Source organism: Salmo trutta, chromosome 2, assembly GCF_901001165.1.
Source record: "Salmo trutta chromosome 2, fSalTru1.1, whole genome shotgun sequence".
NCBI classification, from domain to species: Eukaryota; Metazoa; Chordata; class Actinopteri; order Salmoniformes; family Salmonidae; genus Salmo; species Salmo trutta.
The window spans coordinates 65,038,502-65,062,403 of record NC_042958.1 but is presented as its reverse complement, the minus strand read 5'-3'; the positions used below and the strand labels follow the sequence as shown (position 1 = coordinate 65,062,403).

At 42.5% G+C, this 23,902-nt stretch overlaps 1 protein-coding gene across 1 annotated transcript in view; it reads right to left on the bottom strand.

Moving 5' to 3' along the window:
- Positions 1-778: 778 nt before the first annotated feature.
- Positions 779-23,902, bottom strand: part of LOC115163383 (breast cancer type 1 susceptibility protein homolog) — a 67,599-nt gene continuing 44,475 nt past the window's right edge. The window contains 2 exon segments of the mRNA XM_029715210.1: positions 779-1,818; positions 17,613-17,885. Coding sequence (XP_029571070.1) covers positions 17,782-17,885 — 104 coding nt within the window. The 3' untranslated portion in view covers positions 779-1,818; positions 17,613-17,781.

The following is a 23,902-nucleotide window of genomic DNA, read 5'->3' as shown; positions in this document are numbered from 1 at the left end:
AGAACCCATGCCAAATCTTTTCCCCCCCCCCCAGTCTCCTTAAGGAGGAATATGTTTTGTTGTGCATGTATATTGTATAACCTGTATATTGTTATTTTAATTTATTGTTGTACAGTTTTGTTGTAAATACAACAGGCAACATTATTTAATTGATAAAATATTCAATGTATGATTAAAACAACTTCACATTTAACATTTGGTTTCCAAATAAAAATGTATTCTATAACATCATGTTGAGTTTGTGGTTCACAATTCCATTGGTGTACCTTGCGTGTGCTGAACTTAAGGTTACACATCACAAGTTGCTGTTTTTAAAATAAGTAAAAGGATCTGTTCATTCTACAACATTATATTAGCACAAAAACATCAACATTTACAAACCTTGGCGCTAATTTAGCTTACATAGGGCATATACTGTATAATGCTTATTGTGCATGGCCACATTGAAGTAGCATACACATAACAAGAGAGGATGGACTGGTGCCATGGGAGATGCCCAGATGCCAGTCATTGCCCTCTGTCGTTAATCAGAGGAGATTCTGCAGGGGCATTGCTTATGCCAAGAGAAAGTTGTGCTCGTTGGCAGTGCCCTCCCCCTGTGCCCAGGGGTCATTAAGAACGTTCCAATAACGTTCTAAGAACTAAACACTCAGCATTTCTCAAGTAAACAACCAGAGATGTGATTAGTAACTGGAGTGCTTAAAAACGAAGATTGGGAAATTGTCGGTGTCGGCACTTTATTTTAGGTGTTTAACTCTTTCTCTTAACTTTAATTCGCTTTTTTTGGTTTAAACCTTTATGGTTTATTCTCTCTATTTGGCTACCTGCTTTGTAATTACATGCAGTAACTTAACTAATCCTACTGTACTTCTAGAAAAATAACTACTCCTACAACAACATATATCATAGCATATCTCACAATATATAAAACAAATATATAGCTGGTATTTGCACTAGTAAAATGTAAGTTATGCTGATATTGTTCCAAGCAAGTATTATAAATCACCACTCAATTAAAATGTCAGGGTTCTGATGATGCCTTGTATTATGTGTGTCCATAGTTAATGTTGTGTGAATACCAGATCCGCTGACCATTTCATCCTCACTCCCTCCATGTCATCGCCATGTAGTCCTGTGTGCCTGGAATATAAATCAATAGCAAAAAGGACCTTCAAAGAGTTATATTACTAACACCTCAATGGGATTTTCACATTTTAATCATGCAGGCTACAAATGGAAAATATGAAACAGGAGAGGGGAACAAGATATCAGACATGGCACTTTACATATTAAAGGGAGAAGGAAAAAAAAAAAGAGGACTGAGAATTGGAATTAACTCTGGACCGGGGTCAGGGAGTGTGCACGTGTGCATCCTGTGCTCGTACGTGCCCCACAGGGTGTATGAGAGAATATTGCCTGCTTTGTGTGAGTGTGGCATACTCTGTGTGTGAGAATATGCGTGTGAATGTGTGCCTGTGTCCTGTGATAGAACGTGCCCTGCAGGGTGTGTGAGAGAGTGTGTCCTGCTGTGTGTACGTGTCCTGTGTGACTGTGTGTGTATTAACCATTGTATCCTGTGTGTGTGGATCCTTGAGGGTGTGTGTAGCCAGTGAGCGAAACCTATTACAGTATGTTAATCGCGTCTGTGCAATGTGTGAATTAACGCTCGTGTCTCTAAGCAGTATCTCTCTTTGTTGGCCAGGTTCGGCGCCCACATCTCCTTTTTGCATTATCTTCTGTTATAGCCGGAGCAAAGGAAAGGGCGTCTAGATCGCTGGAGCCCGGAGGGTGATAGTAATCCGATTAGGAATAATCACTCTAGGTGAAGAAGAAATCCATGGATTAATGGAATAGTTATGTTATCCCCCCCCCCCCCCACAAAAAAGTATACAGGAAGAACTGAAGAAAAAATACAGGCAGTAAGGAAGTAGGGATTAGGCAGAGGGTCATAACGTATAATCGTGACAACATATGCTTTTTTTTACATTGACGTGTATGAAATTAAATGTTTGCTTTAATATCTACATCTACCTAAAGGGCTTCGATTTAAATGAAACCACACAAAAATAGACCTGGTCTTTGTAAAGATGAGTGCGAATGTAACATACAAATCGAGGCGAGATTGGGATTTTTTTAGGGGAATAATTTCTCCCATCACATTAATTTTTCATAAAAAAAGGAAACCACACCTTACTGTGCATATTTACCGCCATTTCATCACTACAGTTTGAAATTAGAGTGGGAGACAGATGGAGAGGATGAACAGTTAAGAAAGTGGTGGCCACGGGGATTTAATCCCATGTCGTTGGGGAATACCATTACGCGTGGTACGGAGTCTGCTGTGTTGACCACTTGGCCAAACTCTGGCACTGTCAGAGTGAATATTACAGATGATAAAAAGTGGCATGATAATACATATACGCTACTGTTTGGACGCCGCCAAATATTCACACGGCAAGTTTAATACATACAGATGACTCATTTTTCATATGCCTCAAGTGTAAGAATTGTCCCACCCACACAATGTGTAGGCTACATTCATGCAGCATGTCCCCCAAAAATGTATTGTTGCATCCTCTTTTTGCAGTTTATAGGAGCTCTGCTGTAAATAATAATCGAATCACTCTCAATTCTACCAAGCCTTATAAGGAAGACAAAGCACCCAATGCGAGACCAAACAAACAAACACCAAATACAGAGCTAGACTCCTCTTGAACACGGCATTAAACGGGATTAAACAAGAAGACACCGGAACACCACATGCTGCAAAAGTGGAGTACAATGCCTGCCAACATTTAGAGGATAAAAAAAAGCAAGTAAAAAGAAGAAAGAAACCCCTTGTTCGAATCAGACATCAAATGCTTGGCAACCCCATGCGGAGTCACAGCGTGGCATGGCAGTTTCTGCTGCGTTGCACTTTCCCATGTGTTGTTGCGTAAAAACTCTATATAATCTACCTGTATGTATGGAGCCCTGCAACAGGCTAGCTAGTTAGCACAAGCAGTTAGGAAGTGCTTACTGTTGTACAATAATAATTTTGGACACAGGTTTGGACACAGCTACTCATTCCAGGGTTTTTGTTTATTTTTTACTATTTTCTACATTGTAGAATAATATTGAAGACATTAAAACTATGACATAACCAAAAAAAGTGTTAAACACATTTTCAAAGTAGCCACACTTTGCCTTGATGACAGCTTTGCACACTCTTGGCATTCTCTCAACCAGCATGCTTTTCAAACAGTCTTGAAGGAGTTCCCACATATGCTGGTCCAACTCATCCCAAACCATCTCAATTGGGTTGAGGTCGGGTGATTGTGGAGGGCAGGTCATCTGATGCAGCACCATCACTCTCCTTCTGGGTCAAATAGCCCTTACACAGCCTGGAGGTGTGTTTTGGGTCATTGTTCTGTTGAAAAACAAATGATAGTCTCACTAAGCGCAAACCAGATGGGATGGCGTATCACTGCAGAATGCTGTGGTAGCCATGCTGGTTAAGTGTGCCTTGAATTCTAAATAAATCACTGACAGTGTTACCAGCAAAGCACCCCCACACCATCACACCTCCTCCTCCAGCACACTTCACAGTGGGAACCACACATGCGGAGATCATCCGTTCACCTACTCTGCGTCTCACAAAGACACAGCTGTTGGAACCATAAATCTCAAATTTGGACTCATCAGACCAAAAGGACAGATTTCCAACGGTCTAATGTCCATTGCTCATGTTTCTTGGCCCAAGCAAGTCTCTTCTTATTGTTGTTCTTTAGTAGTGGTTTCTTTGCAGCAATTCGACCATGAAGGCCTGATTCATGCAGTCCCCTCTGAACAGTTGATGTTGAGATGTGTCTGTTACTTGAATTCTGTGAAGCATTTATTTGGGCTGCAATCTGAGGTGCAGTTAACTTATGAACTTATCCTCTGCAGCAGAGGTAACTCTGGATCTTCCTTTCCTGTGATGGTCCTCCTGAGAGCCAGTTTCATCATAGCGCTTGATGGTTTTTGCGACTGCACTTGAAGAAACTTTCAAAGTTCTTGACATTTTCCAGATTGACTGACCTTCATGTCTTAAAGTAATGATGGACTGTTGTTTCTCTGCTTATTTGAGCTGTTCTTTCCATAATATGGACTTTGTCTTTTACCAAATAGGGCTATCTTCTGTATACCACCCCTACCTTGTCACAACTGATTGGCTCAAACGCATTAAGAAGGAAAGAAATTCCACAAATTAACTTTTAACAAGGCACACCTGTTAATTGAAATGCATTCCAGTGTGCAAAGCTGTCATCAAGGCAAAGGGTGGCTACTTTGAAGAACTTCAAATATAAAATATTTTTTGATTTGTTTAACATTTTTTGGGGGGGTTACAACATGATGATGTGTTTTTTCATAATTTTGATGTCTTCACTATTATTCTATAATGTAGAAAATAGTAAAAATAATGAAAAACCCTGGAATGAGTAGCTGTTTTTAAACGTTTGACTGGTACTGTTTATCTGAGCAAGTCTGACAAATGATGAATTCATAATATGGATGCCGTAGATAAGTGCTATGTAATTGCGTACTAGCTGATACAAGGTAATGGGATTGATTCTTCCCTGGAATTATGGTGTTGTAATGTAAGTGTGGCCGTACTGTAGCTAGCTAATAGTGAGAACGATGGACCATAGACAGATGGACTGCATTTTCTCCATGATGTGCCTCAACAGCAGGATTTATCCCAAGTGGTCCTGGTACTACAGGTCCCTGAGAGGGTCAGAAAGCACAGGGATCAATAAACATTAGCTTCTTCTCTGTTGAGGAACATGGATCAGGTCATGCCTTGCCATCTAGCGACTGGAGATTGCGTTTCTGATCGGACTGTGTGTGTGTGTGTGTGTGTGTGCGTGCGTGCGTGCGCAATGTTACAAGACTGTGTTCCCATGGCTACACTCCCTCCACTTTTCTCACTCTTAACACTCCTCTATGGAACTGGAAGTGACACTGTGCTAATGTGGAAGAAAGTAGAGTCATGTATACTATCGCTTATAAGAACCTACCTGGCCTTCAATGAAAACATGTAAACACTTGAACTACAGAACCATTTCCCGTTCCTGTCCGTTGAGTTTCCACAAACTCATGGAACACCAGAAACGCCCTCCTCCACCCAGCCTGTCCAGCTTTCGTGCCCATCTATTCACATTGACACAAAGACACCCATTTTCTAGTTTTCAGGTTGCTACGATACTGCCAACCCAACCTGAAATTTCTACAGCTCTCAGCAATAAAACACATTGCTGTTAGTAGTAAAATGAATCAAAAGCAGATAAACAGAGACAGATAAATGTCCTTTTCCCAGGAGGCCACTGCGGTGAATAAGAATCACACTCAGATTTAACGAGGCTGGTAGCTGTTATTTTAGGCTGATTCTCTGCCGTCTTGCTATTGTCCAGAGGCTAATGCGGCCATTTTGTTTTGGCTATCTTGTAAATGTACTCTGACTTTAAAATGGGGGGCATACCTCCATTATTTCTGGTTGGAAACAAACAACAAAAGAGAAGGTATAAACTTTTTTCAAACTACATAATGGTATAATGGAATTTCATCAAGTTATTATTCAGCTCTGCTAGTCTTATTTTCTGGAAAAATAGTGCATCCTGGGAAAAGTCAGGGTGAAACTCTTTTTAATTGGCGCTCTCTGAAACATGGCTCTTTCAGAGCACAGGAGGCTGCTGAGGGGAGCACAGCTCATAATAATGTCTGGAACGGTATGAATGGAAAGGCATCAAACACATGGAAACCATGTGTTTGATACGATTCTACTCCAGCCATAACCATGAGCCCATGCTCCCCAATTAAGGTGCCACCGACCTCCTGTGCTTCAGAGGACCCAAAAAAAGTGCTCCTCAAAGCAAACCTGGCAGATCATTGCCTACTCGACATCTTATAGAAATCTTTCCGTTTACGGCGTCAGTTGTTTTTCAGTGGTTTTGTCGCAAAATGTTTACCACTCGTTGAGGTAATATTGGCAGTTGGGATGTCGATAATGATTAGAAATGACCTTTTCAGTCTCTGCCTCAATCTATTGAATGGTGGACAACACAGCTTTACAAGGTTCTACTGTTTCTCACATCAATTATTTTCTACAGAATCAATTACACACATTGTTCAGTGGAGTATTTTCCTTCTATCTTCCCCCCCAAAACCCTGCTCCACCTGCCCATTCAATAATTCACCTTAGCTGCTACGCCTTAGATACTGCTGTAGATCTGAGGGGATTGGATAGGTGTAAGTGGAGCCATATACTGTCTAAACACACACTGAGTGCACAAAACATTAAGAACACCTTCCTAATATTGAGTTGCACCCCCTTTTCGTCAGTTGAATGGACTCTACAAGGTGTCAAGTGTTCCACAGGGATGCTGGCCCATGTTTACTCCAATGCTTCCCACAGTTGTGTCAAGTTGCCTGGATGTCCTTTGGGTGGTGGACCATTCTTGATACACACGGGAAACAGTTGAGTGTGATGAACCCAGCAGCGTTGCAGTTCTTGAGACACTCAAACCGGTGCACCTGGCACCTAATTACCATACCCTGTTCAAAGGCACTTCAATCTTTTGTCTTGCCCATTCACCCTCTGAATGGCACACAATCCATGTCTCAATTGTCTCAAGGCTTAAAAATCCTTATTTGACCTGTCTCCTCCCCTTCATCTACACTGATTGAAGTGGATTTAACTGGTGACACCAATAAGGAATCATAGCTTTCACCTGGATTTACCTGGTCAGTCTACGTCATGGAAAGAGTAGGTGTTCCTAATGTTTTGAAACACTCAGTATACATCTCTATATATGGCTGTAAGCAATGGTGAAAGTTACCAGCCAGCATCATCAGAAGGCAAGGAGACGTTAGGTTAACCCTATCATGTATTTTCAGATCTACATTACATGTGCCTAAAAGGAGTAGGGGCTAGGGGTCAATTTGGAATTCACAAAGAGAGTTTTCCATACTCCCCAGGCCTCTGTCTATTTCTTTTGTCTCTCAACTGGCTGGGGGCCGTCACAGAGCCCTATTGGCTGTCACTACCATCATGTGTGACCAATTAGAAATATTCCTGTGGAAAACAATAGTCATGGCTTCTGGTGCCAGGGACATTTGAAGTGAACGGCATCTGCACAAATTAGGGCTGACTACCTGAGGTAGTACTCTGTGTATAGGGGTTTCTAAACTTGGGTTGCTGGGGAAACTGCTTGCCAAGCAGCCCTGCAAATAAATTATTTCTACTTTTAGTGTGTGGCTCGACGTTGCATCTGAATGGGTTCAGCACAATTTCCGAGATAGCTTTACATGGCAACAGGTAGGTAGAAAGGTTTCCACTTTCCAGACACAATTATCTCGCTTTCTTTTTCTCTCTCTTTTTCTCTTCCTTCTGTCTGAAACACAAACAGAAATGATGGGTTTGGAGGCTGAAACAGAAATGATGGGTTTGGAGGCTGGTTGACGGTAACTTTTGTTGACTTCAGACCGTGCATTTTTCATTGATGTTTGAACGGCGCGTCTCACACTGGCACAACGTTATTAACGAAAAACAATGTTTGGGACGATATTAAAGAAAGAACCCACTCAGTACATACTATTGTTTTTCCTTCCCCTTCCCAAAAGATAGATTGAATTTAATGAAATTAGATCTCTACTGAAAAGCACAAAGTGTACCATTGTCTTTCTTGAGCAACACATCTTGAAATCCATCATCTTGGCATCTTCAAATCCAGAGCCAAAAACAAACAAACAGTCTTGTTTTCTCAGGTGCCAGTAACATCAAATGACCATTACGCATTATGGGGACCTAGAGTGCGTCCCAAATGGCACCCTATTCCCTATGAAGGGCACTACTTTTGACCAGCGCCCATAGGACTCTGATCAAAAGTAGTGCACTTTATAGGGAATAGGGTGCCATTTGAGATGAATCACTAGTATACTACAACAGTTTTGAGCTATTAAGAGCAGTAAAAAACAGTTAAGATTAGCGACACCCAAAAAAAGCCAACTTAACCAAATGCTTAATCAGCATTATTCTGTGAGTTGAGTGGACTTCAAAAGGACAAGAATTTAAGCTAATGTGTTTATTTACTCAACAAAGTCTGCTTGAAGTTAGCTGAATTTGAATAAGCTTGTTGAGTAAAATTTGCTCAAAACCACACCCATCATTATCATATTTCCCAGCATGCTCTATTGCAGGTGGATTTGTTTTTTTCCAATACTGGTGTTTTTGGATGTACATTGATTGGTTGATCAATCTTATGCTACACAAACATAAATAACATACACTACCATTCAAAAGTTAGGGGTCACTTAGAAATATCCTTGATTTTGATAGAAAAGCACATTTCTTGTCAATTAAAATAACGTCAAATTGATCAGAAATACAGTGTAGACATTGTTAATGTTGTAAATGACTATTGTAGCTGGAAACGACTGCTTTTGAATGGAATATCTACATAGGCGTACAGGGGCCAATTATCAGCAACCTTGCAAGTGGCCACTCGATAAAGAGCTAGGGGCCACGTGTCCAGTTTGAGATTCAACCTATGACTGTAGTATATAGAAATTCATTGCCCCATAGCGGTCAGCGCAATAGGACCATATTCTGTACTGTGAATTTAAGTTGAATTTTATGAATTTTTCTTACAGTTTTAACAGAAAACGGACGTAAAAAAAATGGCACATCCTGTGTGTGTGCGCGCGCACGCTTCTGCTTCCGTGCGTGTGTGTGTTCCAATACCCAGGTGTGTGTGTGTGTGTGCTCGATACGTGTGGCAGTGTGTGTATGGACAGAAAAGGTCAGACTAAAGGCCGTACCCTTTCTCTCCTCTTGTCTCTCTCTCTGACTAACTCCTGCTCCCGGGTTTCAGAATGAGAAAGCAGTCTGGAGAGGAAAAGATGAGGAATGTAGGAGGGTGGAGGGAGACTCTCCTCCCTCTTTGCCCTCCTTCCTCCCTCCTTTTCTCAACACTCTCTCTAAATCAGATCTCTTCAGGACCCATCAGTGCCAGTAGGGGATAAGCCAGAGTGTTCCTCTCCTAACACACTTGGGCTCTCCCATAAGGCACTCATTAGACACACAGCAGAGGCCCGGGCCCCTATTGGCCCCTTACCATCCCCATAAACCCCCCTTGTCCCAGTCCCCACAAACCACAGCCCCATGCACCATCCTCCCTCACCAGCTGCAGCACAGCTTCTCACTGTACCAGCTTGCCTGGCAGATGACAAGACTAGGCTACAGGAAAACTAAAATCAACTTCACTATAGTGTAGTTTTGTTGTTGTTTTCAACGGTTTTATCTAAATTACACTGTAAAAAAAAAGATGATTTTAAAGATGATTTTATGTATAATTGCTGCTGGATTGTGAGTTTACTCAACATTTGGACATATAGTTGAATTTAATTGTTTACAAAATTTTAGGTTGAGAATTTATTCTACCTTATTTACATATTTCTCAGTGTGCCTTGCATTTCCAGTGAATTGTAATTACCATCCATGACTGTATTTGTTAGTGACAGATCCATGGTTATTGTATTAAAAGGTGAAAGCTACAGGGCTGAAAGCCAAGTGAGTGTCTAAGTGAATATTTTATCTTTAAAACAAAACAAATTTGACAACACATTACATATATCATAAGGCCTTTCTTTGAGGGCCTAGTTACACCCTAACACAGTGGTCTGAAACCCCTGGTTTACAGGCTGCATCAAGCCTGCAAGTCACTTTAGGCTGCATTTAGACAGGCATCCAAATTCTGATCTTTTTTCCACTAATTGGTCTTTAACCAATCACATCAGATCTTTTCATATCAAATATTTTTCAGAGCTGATCTGATTGGTCAAAAGACTAATTACTGAAAGAAAATATCAGAATTGGGCTGCCTGTGTAAACGCAGCCAGAGTGATGTGTCATTTCTATTGGAATCCAGTCAGAGTAAAGATATCCAACAATTGGAACTTTTAATCAACCGCAACCTGCATTGAGAATGACTGCCGGGGTAGTTAAGATTGATTATTCAGACTACCTAAATCATATAAACTCGAAAAATTTAGTTAGTTTAGAAAAAAGTGCACTACCATTCAAAAGTTTGTGGTCACTTTCTTTTTATTGGCCAGTCTGAGATTTTTCTTTGCAACTCTGCCTAGAAGGCCAGCATCCCGGAGTCGCCTCTTCACTGTTGACGTTGAGACTGGTATTTTGCGGGTACTATTTAATGAAGCTGCCAGTTGGGGACTTGTGAGGCGTCTTTTTTCTCAAACTAGACACTCTAATGTACTTGTCCTCTTGCTCAGTTGTGCACCGGGGCCTCCCACTTCTCTTTCTATTCTGGTTAGAGCCAGTTTGTGCTGTTCTGTGAAGGGAGTAGTACACAGCTTTGTACGAGATCTTAAGTTTCTTGGCAATAATTCGCATAGAATAGCCTTCATTTCTCAGAACAAGAATAGACTGACGAGTTTCAGAAGAAAGTACTTTGTTTCTGGCCATTTTGAGCCTGTAATCGAACCCACAAATGCTGATGCTCCAGATACTCAACTAGTCTAAAGAAGGCCAGTTTTATTGCTTCTTTAATCAGAACAACACTTTTCAGCTGTGCTAACATAATTGCAAAAGGGTTTTCTAATGATCAATTAACCTTTTAAAATTATAAACTTGGATTAGCTAACACAACGTGCCATTGGAATACAGGTGTGATGGTTGCTGATAATGGGCCTATGTAGATATTCCATTAAAAATCAGTTGTTTCCAGCAACAATAGTCATTTACAACATTAACAATGTCTACACTGTATTTCTGATCAATTTGATGTTATTTTATTGGAAAAAAATGTGCTTTTCTTTCAAAAACAAGGACATTTCTAAGTGACCCCAAACTTTTGAACGGTAGCGTATGTGCGGAAAGAAAATCTATTTAATACATTTTGAATTCAGGCTGTAACACAACAAAATGTGGAATAAGTCAAAGGGTATGAATACTTTCTGAAGGCACCATATATTATTATGATGATCATTGCATTGTTGGGAAAGAGCTCTGAAGGTATGAATTTCACTGTACTGTTTTACACCTGTTGGACATGGCAAATAAACTTTGAAACTTGAAACACACACACACACACACACACACCGGTCACAATGGTCAGTTCAGAGAGAGCCCCCTGACAAACACCATACCGAAATACAGGGTGTCAATTCTGTTGAACGCTCCATCAAAAAGGAGTGTTTACACAGTTGTAACCATAAACTAAAGCCTTGACATTAGATCTGGGAGTTGTCAGGTCTTGAGCAAGGTTACACATAAGTGCAGCGAGCCACCCCCACTACATAACAAACGTCTGAAGCAGCCATGATAGTGAAGTTGTTTTTTAGGTGGGTCCAAAACAACATTATTTCACATAGCAATGTGTAAGCTAAACATGCATAGCTTGCTTACCTAAAAATATTTATGTTCCATGATATACGTCTTTTCATATTTGACCAATTTGGATATTCAAAAGGAATGACGTGTTGTGTGTTGTCGTTTGTCCACAGGCTCGTCCTACTACAACAATGTGCGGCCGCTAGCCTATCCCGACGCTGACGCTGTGCTCATCTGTTTCGACATCAGCCGCCCCGAGACATTGGACAGTGTGCTGAAGAAGGTCAGTGAGCTACGAAGCAAAGCCACGTGTCTGTGCTTCAGTTCAATAAAATATTATATAAAACAGGGTTCGCCAACTGGTGGCCCGAATTTGGCCAGTGGGTGGTTTTAATTGGCCCCCCCAATGTTTCAGAGCATTGAATTTTTTTTCCCTCTTCATTGTTGGACATAAAAGACTGTAAAAACAACAGGAAATCAGCTCCAAGTGATTTTAATTTTGGAAATCTACTCCGACAGGTGATTGTATACAAATGTTAGCAAGATTTGAAATGATTGAGATTATTATTATTGTTTTACGTTTTCGGCTCCGGTAACCTTTCGGTTACTGGCCCAAAGCTCTAACCTCGAGGCTACCTAGTTGATGATCCCTTATCTCAAATTATCCTAGAGCTCCTTTTAGAACAGTAAGGACTACATATAAAAGAGACACCGCTTGTGAGAACAACCTAGCCGGGACAGAAATGAACAAATATATATATATATAATTTTTTTTAAAGCATGCAGGCTTATCACAGACCCTAAGGTAATGTTCTACCAAAGGTTAGAAGCTAACGTTATGGCCTTTGTGAGGTCATTTTCTCACAAAATGAACACAAAATGAGGTGTAATCCATCCATTGTCCCAGCCTTCTTCAAAAATAATATGCATTTACTTAATAAGAAGGAGAAGTTTGGCATTGTTTCCCAAAGTCCTAGCCTCGGTGGTCTCTAATTGATGGATCTCTCTGTTGGAAGTCTTTCTTTGGGCCACAATGCCACACCATTTGGGACCTACAGGTCTACACGTTTTGTTTGAATGATAAAGACTTGTTGTTTATAGTGTATAGCGAATATCAGTTGTGTGGGCAAGGAATGCCTTTGACTGGGTGGAGTGGACATTCCTAATGTCAAGCCCATCGCTCACCCATGACATCATCAGCATCGCCATTCAGAGATAACATTCCCCACTCTTTGAGTCACGAGACAAAACCGAAGGAGGGGGCGGGGGTACCCCAAATTCTGATAGAGGTCCACTTGGGGCTCTTGAGGGCTCACTTGACCTGTGACCCTAAATAGATGCCTTGCTAATCTCTTACCAACAGGCCAAGGGTGGGCGTTGAATACACCCCTCTCACAATAGTCCTCCAGAATTGGGCTCTTGACCCCCGGTGATATTTCAAGTGCCAAGTGCTTCTATTTGACATAGGGGTCAAATCTTTCATACCACTGAAGCCAGACAAAAGCTGACCCCACAATAAATTCCACTCAAGTGTTAAAGGAAAACTATGATGCAAAATGCATCACACCGGCTGTGTTTCTGTAAAGTTATACATCTTGAAAACTTGATTGCTGGCATGCAAATGCTTTTGTGACTATATCAACAATGGACTAATGAAGCAAATTCCAAAATATCGTTTTTTTGGATAGAATTTTTGGATAGAATTTTCCTTTAAGTATTAAAATATAAAGAAATGTTTTGGTACTTTTGTATACTTTTTAGCCAGTAGTTCTGAAAGTAGCACTCACGAGCCAAAACTGGTCCCCGAAAATTGCGTACTACGTTACATATGTGCACCACGTCCTTGCTCTCTCGCTCTCGCTCTCTGCTGTGTCCACTGAGCCTTTGGGCCCGCCCTGCAAACTCATTGGATAACGCTGGGCAGGCCTCTTGCTAGCTGTCACTCAAATGCAACAGTGGCTTTCAAACTAGGGATTTCGTGGCTAATTGAGGTGAAACAGTAATTCTGCTCATAGATTATGCCTGTATGAACTTCACATTGACACATCCAGCTCAAAGCAGGAGGTTTAGAAAATACTTTCTTAGTCGCCAAAGTACCAGAGCATGTCTAAGTGACGAGTAGTTAAGTGAGGACACATGGTATCAGTGATTTTGTATTACTAATCAGTCACTGTATAGCTTCCTGCTTTCTTCATCACAGCATTTCTGTGTGACCTCAAGCCTTCCTCTGTATCTGGCAACATCCTTCTATCTCTTCACCTCTTTCTTTCCTCTCCTTAACTCTACCCCCTTGTCCTCCATGTCCTCCGTCCCTCCCTCCCTGTGGGATCCTATGATGGGATCGGTTTTCCCAGGGTGAAAACGGAGCCCAATTCCCATTCTGTTCCCTTCTCCCCGAAGTGTGCCCTTAAAACCTCTCTGGCGCATGTGGGACGATTTCGTCCCACCTACGTAACAGCCACTTCAATCCAGTGGCGCGATTTTTGAATTGTTTTAAATACTATTACTTCAATTTCTCAAACATATGACTATTTTACAGCTATTTAAAGACAAGAATCTCGTTAATCTAACCACACTGTCCGATTTCAAAAAGGCTTTACAACGAAAGCAAAACATTAGATTATGTCAGGAGAGTGCCCAGCCAGAAATAATCAGACACCCATTTTTCAAGCTAGCATATTATGTCACATAAACCCAAACCACAGCTAAATGCAGCACTAACCTTTTATGATCTTCATCAGATGACACACCTAGGACATTATGTTATACAATACATGCATGTCTGTTCAATCAAGTTCATATTTATATCAAAAAACAGCTTTTTACATTAGCATGTGACGTTCAGAAAAAGCATACCCCCCGCAAACTTCCGGGGAATTTACTAACAGTTTGCTAAATTACTCACGATAAACGTTCACAAAAAGCATAACAATTATTTTAAGAATTATAGATACAGAACTCCTCTATGCACTCGATATGTCCGATTTTAAAATAGCTTTTCGGATGAAGCACATTTTGCAATATTATAAGTACATAGCCCGGCATCACGGGCTAGCTATTTAGACACCCACCCAGTTCAGCCTTCACCAAAATCACATTTCCTATAAGAAAAATGTTATTACCTTTCCTGTTCTTCGTCAGAATGCAGTCCCAGGACTTCTACTTCAATAACAAATGTAGGTTTGGTCCCAAATAATCCATCGTTATGTTCCAACAGCGACGTTTTGTTCGTGAGTTCTAGACACTATCAGAATGCTACATCACGGTCACGAGCATGGCGCGTGGCGTGACAAAAAATGTCTAAATATTCCATTACCGTACTTCGAAGCATGTCAACCGCTGTTTAAAACCAATTTTTATGCCATTTATCTCGTAGAAAAGCGAAAATATTCCGACCGGGAATCTGCAATGATCCTAAACAGCCGAATGAAATTTCTCCACGGGGGCGAATCGTGCACGCGCCTCATTCAATGGTCCCCTGATGCGACACTTACCAAAGGCGATAATCTGTTTCAACCAGAGGCCGCCTCGTCATCCTTCATGTTTTTCCCGGGTTCTGAGAACCTATTGGAGCCCTGGGAATTGTCACGTTACAGCTAAGATCCTTACTTTTCAATAAACAGATGCAAGACGCACGACTCCTTGTCAGACAGGCCACTTCCTGCATGAAACCTTGTCAGGTTTTTGCCTGCCATAGGAGTTCTGTTATACTCACAGACACCATTCAAACAGTTTTAGAAACTTTAGGGTGTTTTCTATCCAAACCTGAACAATAATATGCATATTCTAGCTTCTGAGTTGGTGTAGGAGGCAGTTAAAAATGGGCACATATTTTTTCCAAAATTCTCAATGCTGCCCCCTAGCCCCAACAGGTTTTAATGTCCCCTCACTAATCTAATGCTTTTGTATCTTTGAGAGGGGGGACGGGGGACTGAACATTTTGGGTGAGAAGGGGAAGAATCGAAAAAGCAACTGGAGACTCTTGAGAGTATGATGTGGCAGCTGTCGCACCCAGTCCTCGGGCTTCCTCCCAGACCTCAGTACAGTACAGATCATCTTGTATATCCCATAGTCACACAGACAGACAGACAGACAGACAGACAGACAGACAGACAGACAGACAGACAGACAGACAGACAGACAGACAGGCAGGCAGGCAGGCAGGCAGGCAGGCAGGCAGGCAGGCAGGCAGGCAAGCAGGCACACACACCACTCGGGGGCTAGAAACAAAGACTATATCTAACTAGCATGTCTAATACATGCTGCTTATGTAATAGACCTGTTGGCTGTGTGTGCTGTAATCTCCTGTTTGACCAACCAGTGGCTCAGCTGTACTACTACCGGGAATCAGAGAATGTTATTGAAGCAGAGCATAGGCCTAGATTTGATTTAAATGGTATTGAAGCAAAGAACACATGTTAAGAGTAATAATGTAATACATGGAATGAGATACACACTGGTCAGACATTTTCCTACTGGCCTTGGGAACATGTCCTAATAGTTACGTAATAAGGAAATACTTCCTACGTTTCTGTTTTCAGGCAAAACATTTACTGGAATGAGGAAGTGAAACTACCGTTAGAGGGGCTTTAAGTACAATTTGTAAAATGCTATCTTCAGTACATATCATTGTTGCGCATCACCAATAATTTCTGTCATTAACCATTCTCATCCTTCGAAATGAAAATGGACAATTCACTCTGCTCTTTGTCTGTTATTCACTCTGTTGTTTGGCTTTGCCTAACCTTATATACTGAACAACAATATAAACGCAACATGTAAAGTGTTGGTCCCATGTTTCATGACCTGAAATAAAAGATCCTAGAAAATGTCCATATGCACAAAAAGCTTATTTCTCTCAAATGTTGTGCACAAATGTGTTTACATCCCTGTTAGTGAGCAATTCTCCTTTTCCAAGATAATCCATCCACCTGACAGGTGTAGGATATCAAGAAGCTGATTAAACAGCATGATCATTAAACAGATGCACCTTGTGCTGGGGACAATAAAAGGCCACTTTAAAATGTGCAGTTTTGTCACACAACACAATGCTTGCAATTGACATTTTGACAGCAGAATTGTCCACCAGAGCTGTTGCCAGAGAATTGAATGTTAATTTCTCCACCATAAGCCGCCTCCAACATTGTTTTAGAGAATTTGGCAGTACGTCCAACTGGCCTCACAACCGCAGACCACGTGGATGCCTTTGTGTGGGAGAGCGGTTTGCTGATTTCAATGTTGTGAGCAGAGTGCCCCATGGTGGGGTTATGGTATGGGCAGGCATAAGCTACGGACTATGAAAAAAATAGCATTTTATCGATGGCAATTTGAATGCACAAAAATATCGTGACGAGATCATGAGTCCCATTTCTATTATGGCATCTGTGACCAACAGATGTATATCTGTATTGCCAGTCATGTGAAATCCATAGATTGGGGCCTAATGAATTTATTTCAATGGACTAATTTCCTCATATGAACTGCAACTCAGTAAGATCAATTCAATTGCTGCACGTTGCGTTTATATGTCTATTCAGTATATAAACACAATGACCCTGCCTCTTGGCCCTTGTGACTTGTCTAGGTCACGTTCATTGATTCACCAGTACGTCTTCAACAGAAAGCCCTTTTCCAAGACAACAGCACATGATGACTAACACTAATGAACAGAGCCCATAATCACGTGGACGGTCGTCTACAAGAAAGGCATTGTAAACGTAGACGTACGTCTACAAGAAAGGCATTGTTTGTATTGAGTAGAAATAGAGAGGTATCATTCAGCAGATAATGTGAAGCGATATTGTAAGCAGTCAGAGATATAGGGTGAGTGAGACGGAGAGACAGACCAGCACAGACAGTAGGGAGAATGGCTACCCAGTACAGAGTGTGACATGTCGACATTGAGACTTGTCTATAGACTTGGAGTTCAAATGAGTATTGTCTGTTTCATAATGGGTGTTGTTATTCTTTCTGATGGAACTCTGAGGGAGTGTTGTCTGGGTGTGGTTGTGGTTACTGTAGCTGTGAGCTCATAGCGGACAGAACTCGTGCTCCGTTCAATTCTTCAGTTGTCATTTGACAACTTGTTTCAATGGACAGTGTGTTATTTCAATGGCCATTGAGTTACTGTAGTGATAATATATCCATACAATGTAAATAACATTAACTGAAAGAGATAAACATAGATTTTCTCCAGGTTTCATATATTTAAAATAGATATGTTTTGGATATTGGTGCTCACCTGTTACGCTCGGTTCTGACTAGTTTCTTCCTCTTCTTCCTCAGTGGCAGGGGGAGACGCAGGAGTTCTGTCCTAACGCCAAGGTGGTATTGGTGGGCTGTAAGATGGACATGCGGACGGACCTCAACGTGCTGAGAGAGCTATCCAAACTCCGACTCATCCCCGTCACTCATGAACAGGTCAGGACTGACTGTTTCTCACTACTGAGCCAATCCATGCCAAGCTGTACTGTGCTGGTCTGGTAACGCATCCATTGCAGTCCCTGGAACTGTGCTGGAAGGACAATGTAAAAGGAAAACATCATAGCAAGCAGTACGCTTTAGCCTAGTGTGTTATGAAAAATGTATGGCAATGCCAGTAGCTGTTTACTTGTAAACTGTGATGGCATAACACCTTCAGAACATTGTCATAAGCATAATAACACCTGTCAAAACAGGTCAAATAAAACGTGAGGCTATTTCTAGGCTGAACTTTAGCTATGAACTATGCGTACGTTGGGGACAATGTCATCCCAAATGGGGTCCCTATGGGTCCTGATAAAAAGGGAATAGGGTGCCATTTGGGATGTAGCCAATGTGATAATGTGACACACTGTTCTGGAAACATTCCTCTACTTTTGTATTTCAAAAAATATATTTTTGTTCACTGCTCTTACATACATTATGCCTGTTGTTGCTCTCCTTTTTGGGTTGGTCGTCAGTAAAGTCGTAGAGCTGTTCTCAGGTGTGTTCCCAGTGTAAGCAGATAAATACACCTGGCATGATCAGCCAAACAGGTTAAAGCACAAAACAGACATACTTCTACGGTATAAACTTTGTTGATATGTACCTGTCCACCCTGTGTAAACATGTGTGCACAACTGCTCTTTCACAGCCCACACACATGCAAGAGCTAGCGCACGCACGAAGCTACGGCACAGACATTTGCATCTGTGATGCCCTAATGCAGACATTCCATTAGGTATGGCAAAACACCTAAAAGCACATAAACTCAGCAAAAAAAGAAATGCCCTCTCACTGTCAACTGCGTTCATTTTCAGCAAACTTAACATGTGTAAATATTTGTATGAACATAAGATTCAACAACTGAGACATAAACTGAACAAGTTCCACAGACATGTGACTAACAGAAATGGAATAATGTGTCCCTGAACAAAGGGGGGTCAAAATCAAAAGTAACAGTCAGTATCTGGTGTGGCCACCAGCTGCATTAAGTACTGCAGTGCATCTCCTCCTCATGGACTGCACCAGATTTGCCAGTTCCTGCTGTGAGATGTTACCCCACTCTTCCATCAAGGCACCTGCAATTTCCTGGACATTTCTGGGGGGAATGGCCCTAGCCCTCACCCTCCGATCCAACAGGTCCCAGACATGCTCAATGGGATTGAGATCCGGGCTCTTTGCTGGCCATGGCAGAACACTGACATTCCTGTCTTCCAGGAAATCACGCACAGAACGAGCAGTATGGCTGGTGGCATTGTCATGCTGGAGGGTCATGTCAGGATGAGCCTGCAGGGAGGGTACCACATGAGGGAGGAGGATGTCTTCCCTGTAACGCACAGCATTGAGATTGCCTGCAATGACAACAAGCCCAGCCCGATGATGCTGTGACACACTGCCCCAGACCATGACGGACCCTCCACCCCCAAATCGATCCCGCTCCAGAGTACAGGCCTCGGTGTAACGCTCATTCCTTCGACAATAAACACGAATCCGACCATCACCCCTGATGAGACAAAACCGCAACTCGTCAGTGAAGAGCACTTTTTGCCAGTCCTGTCTGGTCCAGCGACGGTGGGTTTGTGCCCATAGGCGACGTTGTTGCCGGTGATGTCTGGTGAGGACCTGCCTTACAACAGGCCTACAAGCCCTCAGTCCAGCCTCTCTCAGCCTATTGCGGACAGTCTGGGCACTGATGGAGGGATTGTGCGTTCCTGGTGTAACTTGGGCAGTTGTTGTTGCCATCCTGTACCTGTCCCGCAGGTGTGATGTTCAGATGTACCGATCCTGTGCAGGTATTGTTACACGTGATCTGCCACTGTGAGGATGATCAGCTGTCTGTCCTGTCTCCCTGTAGCACTGTCTTAGGCGTCTCACAGTACAGACATTGCAATTTATTGCCCTGGCCACATCTACAGTCCTCATGCCTCCTTGCAGTATGCCTAAGGCACGTTCACGCATATGAGCGGGGACCCTGGGCATCTTTCTTTTGGTGTTTTTCAGAGTCAGTAGAAAGGCCTCTTTAGTGTCCTAACTTTTCATAACTGTGACCTTAATTGCCTACCGTCTGTAAGCTGTTAGTGTCTTAACGACCGTTCCACAGGTGCATGTTCATTAATTGTTTATGGTTCATTGAACAAGCATGGGAAACAGTGTTTAAACCTTTTACACTGAAGATCTGTGACGTTATTTGGATTTTTACGAATTATCTTTGAAAGACAGGGTCCTGAAAAAGGGACGTTTCTTTTTTTGCTGAGTTTAGCTGGAACACACTGAATATTTCACGTGCCCAGACAGGGAACAGCATGTTAAGGTACTTCTTCACTCCTGTTGGCTCACTTCTACTAGCTACTGTTCTCAGCGTTCATGTAACGTAGCATTAACATTCTGATATGTTCCAATACATAAAACTCTAACTCGGCATAGAGGTAATCTAAAACACACTTTTTTTTGTACTGAGGGCACCTACTGTGCATTAATGTACACAGTATTCCAGTTCTGAAAATGCCATTTAGTTCAAATAGTTTCTCAAATACGAAAGCATACAGTACAGAGCCTAAAAGAGTTGGAACCAGGGAGTGAGACAAACACTAAGTGGAACAATTTAATTGTTTGTTTCAATGTCCTCAGGCAATAACAGAGAGAGACGGACTGACGGACTCGGGAGGCTGTGAATTTTAATGGCCTATTTTCATGTTAATGTTATTTACGAGTTGACAATTCTTTAAACACTAAGTCACATCCCTATTTTCTCCAGAGAGGAGCTTAGGAAGAAATGTCCTTGGCATGCCAGTCAATTACAGCAGAGCAGACACACGACGGGAAATAGTAACAACGCAGACAAAAAAAGAACCGATATTAAGATCATCAAACTGCTTATGAAACCGTTACTAAGATAATGAAAAAAAAAAACTGAAAAAAATAACAAATGTAATCATGAAACCAATTTCATTGAGCAAACCCAATTGAGTTGCCAATCAGGAGGGACCGGTTATCAGGTTACGTTAATGTCACTTTGCTCGATTTCCTCCGTCTTAACTGAAGCTCCTCAAAACACTCTGAGCTCAGAACTCGCTCGCTGTCCTCAAAGAGCCTCGATCAAAGGGCACCGCTGCCTGTAATGCAAATCAACTGCCAGCAATTTAAGACTTACAACTTGCTGTCCAATTCAATCCCAAAGGAATCCGCTCGTCACAAGGGTGAATCGCGGATGAACCCGACGACTTCTGCCATAATCTGCTTAGGGTCAAAACAGAGACTTAAATGTTGCCCGTTTCCTTCTGTATGAATGAATTCTCACAACGGACTCATAGTAGGACATATTGCAGAGATATAATAATCACAATAATGCTGTGTATCTGGCTGGGAATTATTCCCTCACTGAATCGAACATGGCATGTATTCTGCCAGGTGACGTGATGACTTGGAGAGGATCTGTGTCTGCACCACGTACTCTCATTACTGGTGTCCCCCAGGGCTAAGGTCTAGGCCCTCTCCTCTTCTTTCTATACACCCAAGTGACTCAGCTCTGTCATAGCCAGCAGCATACCACCCTGCATCCCACTGCTGGCTTGCTTCTGAAGCTAAGCAGGGTTGGTCCTGGTCAGTCCCTGGATGGGAGACCAGATGCTGCTGGAAGTGGTGTGGGAGGGCCAGTAGGAGGCACTCTTTCCTCTAGTCTAAAACAAATATCCCAATGCCCCAGGATATCCCAATGCTGTGGTTGGAGACACTGCCCTGTGTAGGGTGCTGTCTTTTGGATGGGATGTTAAATGGGTGTCCTGACTCTCTGAGGTCATTAAAGAGCCCATTGCACTTATTGTAAGAGTAGGGGTGTTAACCCTGGTGTCCTGGCTACATTCCCAATCTGGCCCTCATACTGTCACGGCCATCTAATCATCCCCCTCCTCTCCCCTGAAAATATTCCCCAAGTTGTTGCTGTAAATGAGAATGTGTTCTCAGTCAACTTTCCTGGTAAAATAACGGTACAAATAAATGTCCTCACAAGGGTCTCTCCTATCATTGTTAAGCCGATGACACTCAACTACTTTTCTCCTTCCCCCCTTCTGACACCCAGGTGGCGACACGCATCTTTGCGTGCCTGGCAAGTATCTCAGCTTGGAATGTCGGCCCATCACCTCAAACTCAACAAGACAGAGCTGCTCTTCCTCACGTGGAAAGCCTGCCCGCTCCAAGACCTCTCCATCATGGTTGTCAACTACACGGTGTCCCCCTCCCAGAGTGCAAAGAACCTTGGCATGACCTGGGACAACACTCTGTCATCCTCTGCAAACATCAAAGCACTGACTTGCTCCTGTAGGTTCATCCTTACAACATCCGTAGAGTACGACCCTACCTCACACAGGAAGTGGCACAGGTCTTAATCCAGTCATTTCCCGTCTGGACTACAGCAACTCGCTGTTGGCTGGTCTCCCCATTTGTGCCATCAAACCCCTACAACTTATCCAGAACACTGCAGCCTACCAAGTTCTCCCATGTCACCTCGCTCATCCGGACATTCCACTGGCTTCCAGTTGAAGCGCGCACCCACTACAAGACCATGGTACTTGCCTATGGAGCAGCAAGAGGAACTGCCCCTCCCTACCTTCAGGCTATGCTGAAACCCTACACCCCAGCTCCCGAGTGGCACAGCGGTCTAAGGCACTGCATCTCAGTGCAAGAGGCGTCACTACAGTCCCTGGTTTGAATCCAGGCTGTATCACATCCGGCCGTGATTGGGAGTCCCATAGGGCGGCGCACATTTGGCCCAGCACATCAACAGAGTCCCAATTGGCCCAGCACAACAACAGAGTCCCTGCCCATCTTCCGAAAACATCTGAAACCCTACCTCTTCAAGAAGCCTTTCGTGAACTAACACTCGCAATTGACGTTTTTCCCCCTCACTAGCTCTGACTTTGCTTAATGGCTCCTTAATTGAGGAAAAATGTACTTACTATGACTGTGATATGTGGTTGTCCTACCTAGCTATCCTAACCAAAAGTTGGCTTGAGGCCCTGATCATCTTAAGTAACAGTCGAACGAGAAGGCCGCTAAACCTCGTCATGGATAGGTATCAACTCCTTTTTCACCAAGTCACCAGACTTAATTTCCTCCTTACCCCCCCACATCCCCAAAAACGATTTAGAGCATGGATTCATTACAGGATTTGATCACACGAATGGGAAGAGAAAGGGAGAAAAGTAGAGGGGGTGATGGACGTAGAAGTGGGTTGATGGAGAGAGGACGATTAAGGAGAGACCCTCACCATATGTGTCAATAGGTTGGTAACATAGAACCCGTCCATGAAGACCACGTCATTTCTCGCTGACGTAGGTGTTGGCGGTATACCGGTATGATGTTGATATGGATTTTGCCATATCGTGCTTCTACATCTGCATTGCTTGCTGTTTGGTGTTTTAGGCTGGGTTTCTGTATAGCACTTTGTGACATTGGCTGACGTAAAAAGGGCTTTATAAATACATTTGATTGATAAATTAATACATGTATGAAATAAAGCGTTTTTGTTTCGTTAATTTCAGTCGAGTTTCTTCTCCTAAAAACATAGCCTTTTTTTTTAGCAAAGAAAAAAAACTAGAAGCATGGACATTACACGCAATCTGCCTGCCAACCAAAGTCAACAAACAAGCATGCGCAACTGCAGAGTAAGCGGAAATTGTGTGAAGTAAACTCCTTTCGTTAGCAAAAGTGCCCGAAAATCAAACATTGAGAATTACTGACAAGGAAAACAACGCTATTGAGGTTGATTTGCAGGACGACGAGTAATTGGTTCGAAAAAAGGGGGCCTACTCTGTCGTTTGGAACTGGTTTAGCTTTATATCCGACCTCGACCAACAAACAGTACTGTGTCGACGCACAAGCCAAAAGGTGGAAACACCAGCAATCTTTTTCACCACCTGAAAACCCTGCATGTGCACGAATGTGAAGAATCTACCAGAACGCGTGCGACAAACCCCCGGCCCAATTCCCAAGACATCTTCAAGCAAGACCCGCACTCAGCTATCACTCAAGGCATCATTCGTTAGTGGTATTCCCTATGACAAAAAGAGAAAG